Source organism: Camellia sinensis, chromosome 15 (genome assembly GCF_055761805.1).
Source record: "Camellia sinensis isolate YWXY chromosome 15, ASM5576180v1, whole genome shotgun sequence".
Lineage (NCBI taxonomy): Eukaryota > Viridiplantae > Streptophyta > Magnoliopsida > Ericales > Theaceae > Camellia > Camellia sinensis.
Genome location: NC_138975.1, coordinates 25,361,609 through 25,373,804, shown reverse-complemented (window position 1 = coordinate 25,373,804; position 12,196 = coordinate 25,361,609). Strand labels below are relative to the sequence as shown.

At 37.0% G+C, this 12,196-nt stretch overlaps 1 protein-coding gene across 1 annotated transcript; it reads right to left on the bottom strand.

Annotated features, from left to right (window-relative positions):
• Window positions 1-5,270: 5,270 nt before the first annotated feature.
• LOC145812867 (uncharacterized) lies at window positions 5,271-5,717 on the bottom strand. Its single transcript, XM_082908093.1, has one exon. It carries the CDS (start codon window positions 5,715-5,717, stop codon window positions 5,271-5,273), a length of 447 nt encoding a protein of 148 aa, XP_082764219.1.
• Between the last annotated feature and the right edge of the window lie 6,479 nt (window positions 5,718-12,196).

Genomic DNA, 12,196 nt, shown 5'->3' with positions numbered 1-12,196 from the left:
GGGGATTTCTAGTTTACTAACATCTAACTTGTAACCCTTTATTTATTTAGTATCATCCTTTACTACTTGGTGTTATAACTGTGATTGTGTATTGGACTGGAAGAAAGGGACGGGGTGTGTGTGTGTTTACTGGGTATTCAAAGCTCACGGCATATCATGCCAAGTGCCGAAGAGGAGTTTATAACTGGAGACGACGAACCTGAAATCTTCGAAGACTTTTGGCTATCTTAGGAAAGTTAGAAATTCCTTTTGATATTTTGTAAGACTCATATGAAGTTTTAAACTTTCTTTTTGGGATGTAATGTAATGGAACAAACTTTTAAAATTAAGGATATTCGTGGTTGTTATGTACTTTTATTCTATATTTATATGTATACACCTTATCGTTGCTTATGAGACCTTGTGTCAATACCTTTTAAGATCTGTCAAAAAGGTAGTGCGCTACCTAAGAAAGTCGGACTTAGAAGGGAGGCTAATTTGACTCCTCCGGCGATCTGGGATCTTACTTGGTTATTGACCATAGGACTCATTAGTGACTTCCCCTTGACTGCAACCAATAGTGTAGATTCGGGGCGTCACAATCTCTATGCAGCCATCTCTTCCTTCCACTAGAGACCTTTCTGCACCTCCAATGTTAGTGGAAGAGATGGACATTTTTGAAGCTAGGCTGGCTAGCCTTTTTGACATACCTTTTACCATTCCATCAGCCAGTAATGAAGCTGAGCCATTGGTTTTGACTGACTCTTTCTTGGAAATTTTTTAGAGCTCTTCAACCATCAGTGGGGCTTCTTTACCTCCACTGGACTTGGATACCTGTTTGGAATTGCTGACATCATTCTCAAGGATCCCATTGGCAGCCTTACAAAGACCTATCGTCAAGAATGGTTTCCTCCAATGCTGTAAGGTCATTGAGCAATCCAACATAGCTATTTCAAGTCACTTGTCTCAGGCAGTGGCTACCATAGATTTTTATGTCAACATTTGTCATATTGCCAAAGCTGCAGAGGAGAAGCTATCAAAAGACAATGAATTTATTTCTCATATACTTGCTGAGGTGTCTGAATTGAAATGACAACATTCCTCTGCTTCTCAATTTCGAACCTAGCTTTTGGAGAAGAAGGCTCAATTAGAGGAAGAGTTATCATCAGTTAATCTAGGCTTGGATTAAACTGCTACAAAGCTGCAGATCACCAATCAAGGGCTGGCTGATCGAAGACAGGACATGACTATAGCCATTCAGTTGTTCCCATCCCTTAGGAGTAGAGAATCAATTGTAAGGGAACAACTGAAACATTGTACTGATTTTTTGGCCAACTTATGGCTGCATGTATTCAATTCTATATGAAATGAAATCCTTATTTATTGTTCAAGTGTTTTGATGTTTCTTGTTTAGCATTTTCTACACTCCTTGTGTTTCTCACACAGTTGGATAATAAGGTTTCAAGTACCTGCCGTTAATTTTTTTAGGATACACATATCCATTCAGATTTCTCAAATGGTATGCTCCCCCAGGCAAGACTCTATGAATTTGATATGGACCTTCCCAATTAGATGACCATCTTCCAAACTTATGGCTTTTAATTCCTATTGGAAGTATTGTCTTCCATACCAAATCACATTCATCAAAACTAATGTGCTTAACCTTCTTATTGTAGCTCTTGGTTGCCTTTTTCTTTTGGAACAAAATATTATTTAATGCAAGAATTCAAGCTTCATCTATACTCTCTAATTTCAAAAACATGCTTTGATGGTATTGCTCAGAAGTTAACTGGTCCTGGCATTTCACCCTCAAAGACTTAATGTTAATTTCTACAGGCAACACTACATCAAGCCCATATACTAAAGCATAAGGAGTTACTCATGTACCTGATCTTAGAGAAGTCCTATAAGCCCATAATACATCCAACAACAAATTATGCCAATCCCTGAGATTGTCTTCCACAACTCTTTGTATTCTTTTTTTCAAGGACTTGTTGGATGATTCTGCTTGACCACTTGCTTGTGCACAATAAAGGGTGGAGTTAACAAGACTAATTCCAAATTCTGCTATGAAATACAGTCCCATTATCTATAGTTATGGTCTGTGGGTTGCCAAATCTGTGGATCAGATCATTAATAAATCCAATAACCTCAGTTTGATCCGTAGCTTTATATGGTTTAGCTTCAACCCACTTAGTGAAGTAATCTGTAGCCACTAAGATGAAACAATGGTGCTTCGAAGAGGGTGGATCTATTTTCCCTATCATATCCATAGCCCAATCTCTAAATGGTCAAAGCTTCACAACTGCATGTAAATCAGTTGTTGGTACATGTCTTATCATGCCATGTTTTTGGTATACCTGGCAACCTCTAGCATACTCTATACAATCTTTAAGGATGGTTGGCCAATAGTAGAAATGCCTTTGAAACAACCATCCAATCTTCACACCAAGCTGATGGGCACCAAAAATGCCTTCATGAACTTCAGTCGTGGTTGTCAATGCTTCCTTCGGCCCTAGACATTCCAATAATAATCCATATGCTCCCCTTTTGTAAAAAGTATTACTATACACTATGTATTGCATAGATTGTAATTTGATTTTTCTGCTGGCTTTCGAAGATGGGCCAGTTAGGTACTGCATTATTGGATGCCTTCAATCTTGATCTTGTAAGTCATTGTGATTGACTTCTAACAACATATTCCTTTTAGCTAAAGGTGGTATTAATTTTGATATGTTGCCAGACTTATGTTCATTTGAGTGTCATCCTTTTTTCTGAAATTCGAAGCTTTCTGAGTTACATCATTGGCTTTGTTATTCATGAACCTTGGGATATAAGTCACATTTGCTATCTGAAACTGAGAAAACAAATATAATGCAACAACATGGTATGGTAACATACTTGCACTTTGACATTTGAAAATTCCTTTCACTTGGCTCACCACCAATTGAAAATCTCTAAATATATCAATTGCATGAGCTTGTAATCCAATAAGCATTTCCAATCTCATTATTAAAGCTTCATATTCAGCTTGATTATTGAAATAAGTAGTCTCATCCACTCTGAAACCATTTGTGGTTTCTACCCCCTGTGGTAACTTAATTACAACACCAATTCCAATCAGACCATTAGTCTTTGACCCGTTAAACCACATCTGCCATGGCTCAACATTGATCATACCAAGATCTATTATCTCCTGGATTTCCGTTTGACATGGATGATCTACCAAAAAGTTAGCTAAAACTTGTCCTTTTACTGCATTTTGGGAGACATTCTAGATGAAACTCTTACAAGGCTAATATCCATTTGTCAATTCTTCCTCTCAACATTGGTTTAGATAACATATGCTTAACCAAGTCTGTGATTGCAATTACTGAGATAACATTAGGCAAGAGATAATATCTTAATTTCATTACAGCAAAGTACAATGCAAGACACAACTTTTTTACAGTTGAATATTTACATTCACAAAAATTTAAAAACCTACTAAGGTAATAAATTGCTTGCTCCTTGCCTTCTTCAGTGTCTTGGGCTATGAAAGCTCCCAACGAATCCTCTGCTGCAGAAATGTATAACTTCAAAGGCTTGTCGCTCTTTGGTGGCATCAGTACTAGAGGCTTGGCCAAGTAGGCTTTAATTCCTTCGAAAACTGTTTGATGCTCTGCTGTCCACACAAACCCCTCTTCATCTTCAACTTTAATAAAGAAGAAAATACTTTAGTTTTCCCTACAATGTTAGAAATAAATCTTCCAAAAAAAATTAACCTGACCAAGGAACTTTTGTACGTCTTTCTTACTTGATGAAGGCTTGGCCTCAATGATGGCTTTGGTTTTATTTTGATCAATCTGTATTCCCTTCTTGTGTACTACATAGCCCAAGAAGTTTCCAACTGATACACTAAAAGCACATTTGAGAGGATTAAGCTTCAACTTGAGCTTTCTTATTCTTTTGAAAGCTGCTTCCAAGTGAACCAAGTGTTCCCCCATGGACTGAGATTTTACTACAATGTCATCAATGTAACACTCTAAATATCCTCCAATGAGATCATGAAAGATAGTATTCATTTCCCTCTGATATGTGGTCCCAGCATTCTTCAGACCAAATGGCATTTTAACCCATTTGAATGTGTCAATATTTCCAGGACATCTAAATGTTGTCTTATAGACATCCTCCTCTGCAATGCAGATTTGGTTATAACCAAAATGTCCGTCCATCATAGGCAAAATCTTGTGCCTTGCTGAATTATCCACCAATAAGTCTACTATGGGCATAGCGTACTCATCTTTTGGAGTTGCTAAGTTCAGGTTTCTAAAATCGATGCATACCCTCATTTTACCATTCTTCTTAACCACAGGCACAATATTGGACAGCCATTCAACATATCTGGTTGTTCTAATAAAGTCTGCCTTAAAGAGCCTAAGAATTTCTTCCTTGACCTTCTGAACCACTTCAGGACTCATCCTTCTTGGCTTCTGCTTGTATGGCTTGAAATTAGACTTCAAATGGAGCCTATGTTCTATTAATGATCTGTCCAATCTAGGCAGCTCATTATAAGACCAAGCAAAGCAATCCTTATATTGTTTTAAGACAACCAATAACTGGCTTCTATCATAAGGACTTAACCAAACACTGATATAAATGGGTTGTTATGCAAAACATCCCCCTACATTAACTTCTTCCAAGGGGTCTTGTACTTGAGCACTCACTAATGCTTTTCTTTTGATTTCTTCTGCCCTCGAAACAACTTCTTGGTTTTGTTCTGCTCCCACTTGCTCTGGTTCAACATCTTTGCCTTCTTCCTCATAGACAAAGTCTATCCATAAGGCTTCTTCTTCCGGTATTTTTTGGACTTTTGTTTCGATGTCCAATGCACAGTATTTATCAAAGGTCAAAAACCTGACCTGTTGTTGCTCCTGCTTACAGCCAATTACCATGGCTTCTTTCTCTTGTTCTTGAACCTTCTAGACTATCGATTTTATGCCCAACATTGAAAACTTAACAAAGCCAAGGGTCTGGCTTCTTGGGTTTCATCTTCTTACCTACAACCAGGTGTCATTATCATCCTTGATGAAAAATTCTTCATCAGCACTCTTCTGCACTAAGTGCTTCAGGTGTGCTACTTCCTCATCAGCCGTCATTTCAGCTGAACCATCAGGTTTTCTCAATATACTAAGGGGTGTCACTCATTCAGTGTACAATTTGGCCTCTGCAAATTCAACACAAGTGATAAAAGGTTGAGGGTCTGCATTGATCTCCTCTGTCTCTCCATTGCATAAGGCCATCATTATCTTCTAATGTAGAGAGGAAAGCACACATTTGTTGGTGTGAATCCAATCCCTGCCAAGTAAAGTATTATACTTGGCATTACTATCAATAACAAAGAATGTCATCATGCAATCTTTGGTTCCCACACTTAGGTTGATGGACAAAATACCCTGAGCCATCTGTTTATCCCCAACAAAGCCAACAATGGTTGTGCTGGTTAGGATTAATCTGGGATTTTTTTTTCCTAGTTTCTTCAAAGAAGACTTCGGAAGCAGGTTCACTGCTGCCCCATTATCTACCAATGCCCTGTTCATTTGTATCCCATCGAAAAAAGCCTTGATATACAAGGGCTTGACATGCTGCGTCATGGATGTTGTAGGATACTCAAAAGGATATAAGAGATTAATACTCACTTTCTCACTCTCATCTTCAGTTTTCGTGGGTGTGGCCACTTCAGACTCATCTTGAACCATGCTAACTTGTGAATCTTCACTAGAAACTGGAATAGGGTCAATCTCCTGACCTTCTTGGTTCCCATCTTCAGCCTAGAATTCCTGTAGCAGTATATACACCATATTTACTGACACTGGAGGAAATGAGCCAAACTGAACTGCTGGCTGCACTTGTTTCTTTTCCAGGCTAACTTGTTCAGTTATTTCAGAAGCATCTTCCATGCTGTACTCTAGTACTTCAGTACTAGTGACTTCCTTCGAATAGTTTGTTCCTGCTGGTTTTTCGACCAAAAATGTCTGTTCAGCCATGAAGGCTTCAAACATCTCATCCTCAGTCATTTCTTTCCTTTGGCCTAGTTCAACTTCTCCTTCTGTCTCACTATCGCTTTCCATCAAGGATTTTTCAAGACCTGCTAAGCTGGATCTTTCCTTGGCTTTCAATTCAGTGTGAACTTTAGCCAATTACTCTTTACTGAAACTTCTTTTGTTTTGAGGAACCAATTTTGGACTAGGATCCAATTTTGGACTGTCTTTTTCCTCTATCTGGCCTTTTGACTGGGCCAATAAAGAACTCTCTCCACTTTCCTTCAAATCCTTTTGGTACTGAGTGTACCTTTGTTGGATCTTCCTCCTTTGAGACCTAGAAATTACTGGAACCATATTTGGTTCCTTTGTTTTTGGGTGCTTTAGTAATACCCAATTATTTGAAACCACCAAGGGAGGTTTAATCATTCTATCCTGGTCTCCAAAAACACTTCTCTAGGTAGGCATTTCCTTAAGCTTGTTCTACATGACAAACCAATCTGGAACCCCAGGTACCCATGAACTTACTAGTTCAGTTGCTGAATAAGCTCTTTCTGCCTTCGAAGCTGCCTGTGGAGGCCACTGCTTGGCGCTGATCCCCTGTCTTGAGCCTATGTTAAGCCTTCTGTCAGGGTGGTTACCTTTCATCTTGTTTGAGGCTGATCTTAGAGGCCAATCTTTGGTTCTAATTCCATAACTTGAACCTAATTCAGGCTTCTTCTCAGGATAATTGCCTTCCATCCTGTAATAGTTGGGTGGTCTGAACTCATGTAAAGGTCTCTTACCCTTGGGATGCACTCTAGCGGCTGGTGGTCCGACCAAAAATGGCTACTGTCTAGGACCAGTTGGGTATGGCTTCTTGTTGTAGGTACTGGCTAGTTTAGGGTATCTCTGCACATCCTTATAATATTGTTTTCCATCAATTGGGAGACCTTTCAACCATTTGTAACTTAACCTACATGTGGGACACATCCTTTGCATGACAACTGCCTCTAAAGAGTCATCATCCAGTGCCTCCTCACTAGAGTCCTCCTTTTGGTCCCCAAAGCTCTGTCTATCTGCTGGCGAACTTCTGATACCTTTCTTGAAAGTAGTCTGGTTGACAACATGCATCTGCACATTAACCTCCTCCAATTCCTTCAAAGATAGGTTTTGGAAGTCTGGCACACCAACATTGGCTGTAGCTTCCCCAATCTCTGGGAATGGTTTAGTGTCAATCCCCATAGCTTTCTCTGCTTTGGTTGGGAACTTTAAACTCCCCTTTCGAATCTGTTCTTAAATCCTATCTGGAAAAACAATACAATTTGTAATTGAATGAGACCAAGAATTGTGCCATTTACAATACATTTTCCCTTTAAGTTCTTCTGGGAAAGGAATTTTAACTCCCTTTGGTAACTTTAGGAAATTTGCTGCAAACAAATGATCAAAAATGTCATCTGCCTTTATTAAATCAAAAAAGTATTTCCTATGAAGATCTTTCTTTTTATACTGCTGGTCTATTGTAGTATCTTTATGAATTAATGCCTCACAAGTCATAGGCTCTTTCCCTACGATCTCTGTTGCATCAATCTCGTAATTAAGGTCTCTATAATTAGTCTTATATGATACATTACTTCGATCTTGTTCTTCCTCAAGTAATGATTCATATCTAGACACCTTATAGGTTAATTCCACTAAGTCTCGAAACTCAGTTAAGTTGAACTTCTTTCGAAGCCTAAACTCTAAAGCATTTTGAGCCAATCTCACAAATTCAGGCTCTGGTAGAATGACCATACACTTGTTTTGTGCTCTTTTGAATCTAGCAATAAATTAAACAGTCTTCTCATCAAGCCTTTGACTCAACCTTGCCAAGTCTGCCATGGAAACTTCTAGCTCTGTTTGGAAGAATTGGGCATGAAATGCCTCCTCCATTTACAGCCAAGTTTGGATAGAACCAGGTGTAAGGTTAATATACCATACAAAAACTATCCCAGTTAAAGAATTTGGAAAAAGTCTTAACTTTATATAATCATTATTGGTAAATTCACCACATTGGGCTATGAACCTAGTAATGTATTCTACTATTGGCTGGTTTTCATTCCCATAAAAGAGAGCAAAGTCTGGTATTCTAAACCCCCTTGGGTATTCATGCACCCTATCCACCCATTCTAGGTATGGCTTCCTATACACAAGAGTTTGAACCCCCGAGCCATAGATCTACACATTTCTCTGACAATATCAGCAATTTGGTCCCTAGGAACCATATTTTGTGCTTGTTGAACTACCACTGGAGGAACAAACAAAGGATTTGGTGGAAACCCCTTTGTTTAAGGTCCTCTTGGTCCATAGGGAGGTATATTTGGGACTGGTTGTCCCTGTGATACTGGCTGCTATTAAGGGTATGATTGACCTCTCTAAGCCTGTCTTGCGAAAGGTGCTGCAATAGGAGGAATAGGTGTTGTTTCTCTCCCAGCCACAAGAAACCCTTCCAACCTCCCGGGTGTGAATTCGAACAGGGGATTAGTGACCTCCCTTGTGCCAGGTATGGCTTCGAACACGGGATTTGGAAACACTCTCATGCCATTTTCTTGTGTTGGCCCAAATCCACCAATTTGTATCGCTTCGCTGTTAGGTAATAAGGCATTTTGATTTACCACAGGCCTCGAAAGAGGCTCATACCATGACTGAGGTATAGGTGATGGTCTTTCATAATTTTGATTACTAGTCTGACCATTAGTATGTCCATTACTTTGCATAGGCTGTTTATCTCTAGCCAATCTTTGCTGAGGAACATTTGAATTTTCCTCCATATGCCTTGTGTTAGTTGGTTGATGGGAATTCATTCGATCCATAAAGGATGTTGCGCATCTTTCCATTGTGTACATTAACTACTATCCCATGGCATCTACCAAGCCTCCCCATGGATTCATTGGCTTGGTAGATGGAACAGTGGATGGCCCAATTCCATGGCCTCATCCAATATTTTGAACATGTGGTGGATGTTCTGAATTGCTGATCTGTTCGACCATAGGTTCTGATGAGATAGGTGCTTCCATAGGATATGTTATCACATTATCCTCTAGATCAGGTACTTCTACCTCTCCTTCCATACCTTCTTCCAAGCATTTATTTTCTCTTTATCTCCTACATCTAGCCATTTCAATTAGTCCCACCGGGCGTGTCCAAAAATATATGTTAGCTTTTTTGGCTTTCGAAGGTTAATAATGTAATTTTAAGCATACCAGTAAGGATCAATCAGTCCTTGCAGAATATTAATTGCCAACCAATTATCAGACGATTGTGTTTTAGTTCTCTCAGCCTCAATAAAGACGACTTTTACTGGTGGCTTGTTTAAGAGAATTTAGTAAATAACAACAAGTGAAGAATAATTTTAGAATATGAATTTCATTAAGTAAAATGAAAAATTTACAATGATCTGACCCAGCCTTGTAGAGGTTTACAGCAATAAGCTATTTGAAACTACTCTTAGGAATGAAGTATAGTACAGGAATTGAAGTGCAAAAATGTAAAAAACTATAAAAACTGGAAGGAAAAACAAAGTAAATAAATTGGTTTTTTAATCTGAGTCCAGATCTTTCATTCTGGGGCCTTCTCTGCTATTTATGCTTTTCAATGATAACCGTCGAAGTGGGCTTCCAACCGTCGAAATGGGAGCTTCTGAACATGCTCTCTCACAGTCAGTCGAAGTGGGCTTTCAATTGTCGAAATGTCCTCCCATGACTTCTGAACATGCTCTCTCACAGTCAGTCCCACTACACCACTCTTGCAGTTAGGTTTCCCTCCTGATCTTGTATTTTTCCGCTGATCTAGTACTACGCAAATCCATGATTACCAATACTAACTGCCACGTGTCTGATTTCGATTAAAGACTTGAATTAACTCTCCATGTTGCCCTCATCTCGCCACGTATTAAGCTGTGATTGGCCTATACAAAATATGTAGCCAACACATGCATAGGCCATGTTTGGTTTCATTCTCTTCAAAAAAAAGAAATAGATATTTTTTGAAAAAATAGAAACTAGCTTGATAAACATAAATATTAAAAATATATTTTTAAAATTTTTAAAATTATTTTTACCCTTCAAAAGATAAAACTATATAAAAATGATAAATACTTTAATTTTTTAAATTTTTTTACGAAATTGATTTTTAATTATTTAGAAAAAAAAAATCGAAACAAATTTCTGTAAACTAAACCAAACATGTGGCCACTCTTTATGGGTTGTTGCTGGGGGTGAAAATTTGGCACGTAACCCTTTAACACGACTCGAATCGTACACATAATTAGAGGGTTAGGGATAATCATTTTTTTTACTCGAACCCGAATATGACACGACTTGAAGACATGAATATTAAATGGGTCATGTTTGGGTTAAACACGCGAAATCCGAAATGGACACGTTTGACCTACATAAAAATTCGTTCGTATCGGCACGTTGACAGAACCCACGCATGTAACCCGAATACAACCTGAATTTAGTAACCATAAGATCTTAAGTAATTCATTATTAGATTAAAACTTAAATCTTTATATAACATATATACCTAATAAAGTGCAACCTTAAATTAATGATAAATCGACTGTTCAGCTATTATTTGATAAATTGTTTGCCTCTCTTAAAATCTTCAAGAATTCTTCAGTCTTCAGTTAAGCAAAGGCCATAAAACCTTTTTTTTTTATTCTTCTTGGCATACAAGTTACAGCATGCGATGATGAGTCAATGTGATTAACAATCATAATATATTTTGTTACTTTATTAATATTTTTTATGTTACAATTTTGGTTCATTTTGTTTGATTTGGTTAGTTTATTAATATTTTGTGTTATAGTTATTATTCACTTTGTTTGATTTAATTTGTAAAATTTGTTCTATGAATTTTTTTACAAATTATAAATTAGTTTGATAAAAATATAAATAAAAAATTATTCATCTCAAAAAAATATATATATATAAAAATAATGAGTATTTTTTATTTTTTTCCAACAAACTATTTTTCATGTTTAATTAATTTTTTTCAAAAGAAAAACAGATTTTAAAAACCAAAACATTATATTTTGTAGATTTTTTTTTATTTTTTTTGGCTAATCGTATTAAGCATGCTATGTTAAGGTTAACACGATTATAAGTAGGTCAGGTCAATATCAAGATAATTGACACATTTAATTAAACGAGCAATATTAATGTTGGATTGTTTTGAATACAAATCCAATATGACACAGTACAATACACCATCCCTGGTTGTTGGGGGCATATTACTAGACTCATGGTGTGTTTGGTCGATCACACCTTTTATTGAACCTACATTTTAAAGATAGAAATAATAATTATACATAATTAAAATTTTAAAAACATTTTTAAAAAATTTAATGTGTGATTGAGATTCATTTTAAATATTATATGAGTCATATTTAAAATTAAATTAAATTACACATGCAAAATTTATATATACATTTTTTTACTTTTTAATTTTTTACATATAGCATTGCTATATGAATGGCTTGTGATGCGACATGTGAAATAGGTGTTGGGCTAAGCAAGTCCGGATCCTTTGTCAGGCTTTCTCGCCGGACTTCTTGTGGTGGTGCCGAAACGACGTCGTTTTGGCACTTTTTTTTCTTTTTTTTTGGATCTTTTTTCCCTTCTTTTCTTCTCTCTCTCAGCTCTCAAACCACTGAAGGAAGTTGGGGGGTTAGTGTTGGAAGAGAATGGCAACGACTTAGATAGGGGTAGCCACCGCCCACGAGAGTGGGGTTGGGATGGAAGAATCCGACATTCTCCTTCTCTCCTTCGTTTTTCTAAATTTTACTTAAAATTTCAACAAAATCAAAGTGACTAAATATACACATGATATCCAAAATATGTATATTTTGTTTCATTTTGAACCCCTGACGTATGTATTTTCATCTCCAACCTCTTAATTTTGTTCAATTTTTTACGAAATTAAAAAAAAAATCCCTGATATTGATTTTGAAAGTGGCTAATATCAGAAAATAAAATATTTAAAATGAAAAAAATAAGAAGTTTAAAAGTATAACAGATCGCATACTTTCAGAACTATTGGTGTAATTAACTCAAATTGGATGATGGAAATGGCAAGACATGTGTGGGCCAAGTGTATGATGGACCTAGGACCATGAGAATCCACCCAATATTACTACCAAGTAGTATATACAAAATTCAGCTATAAAAAAATTT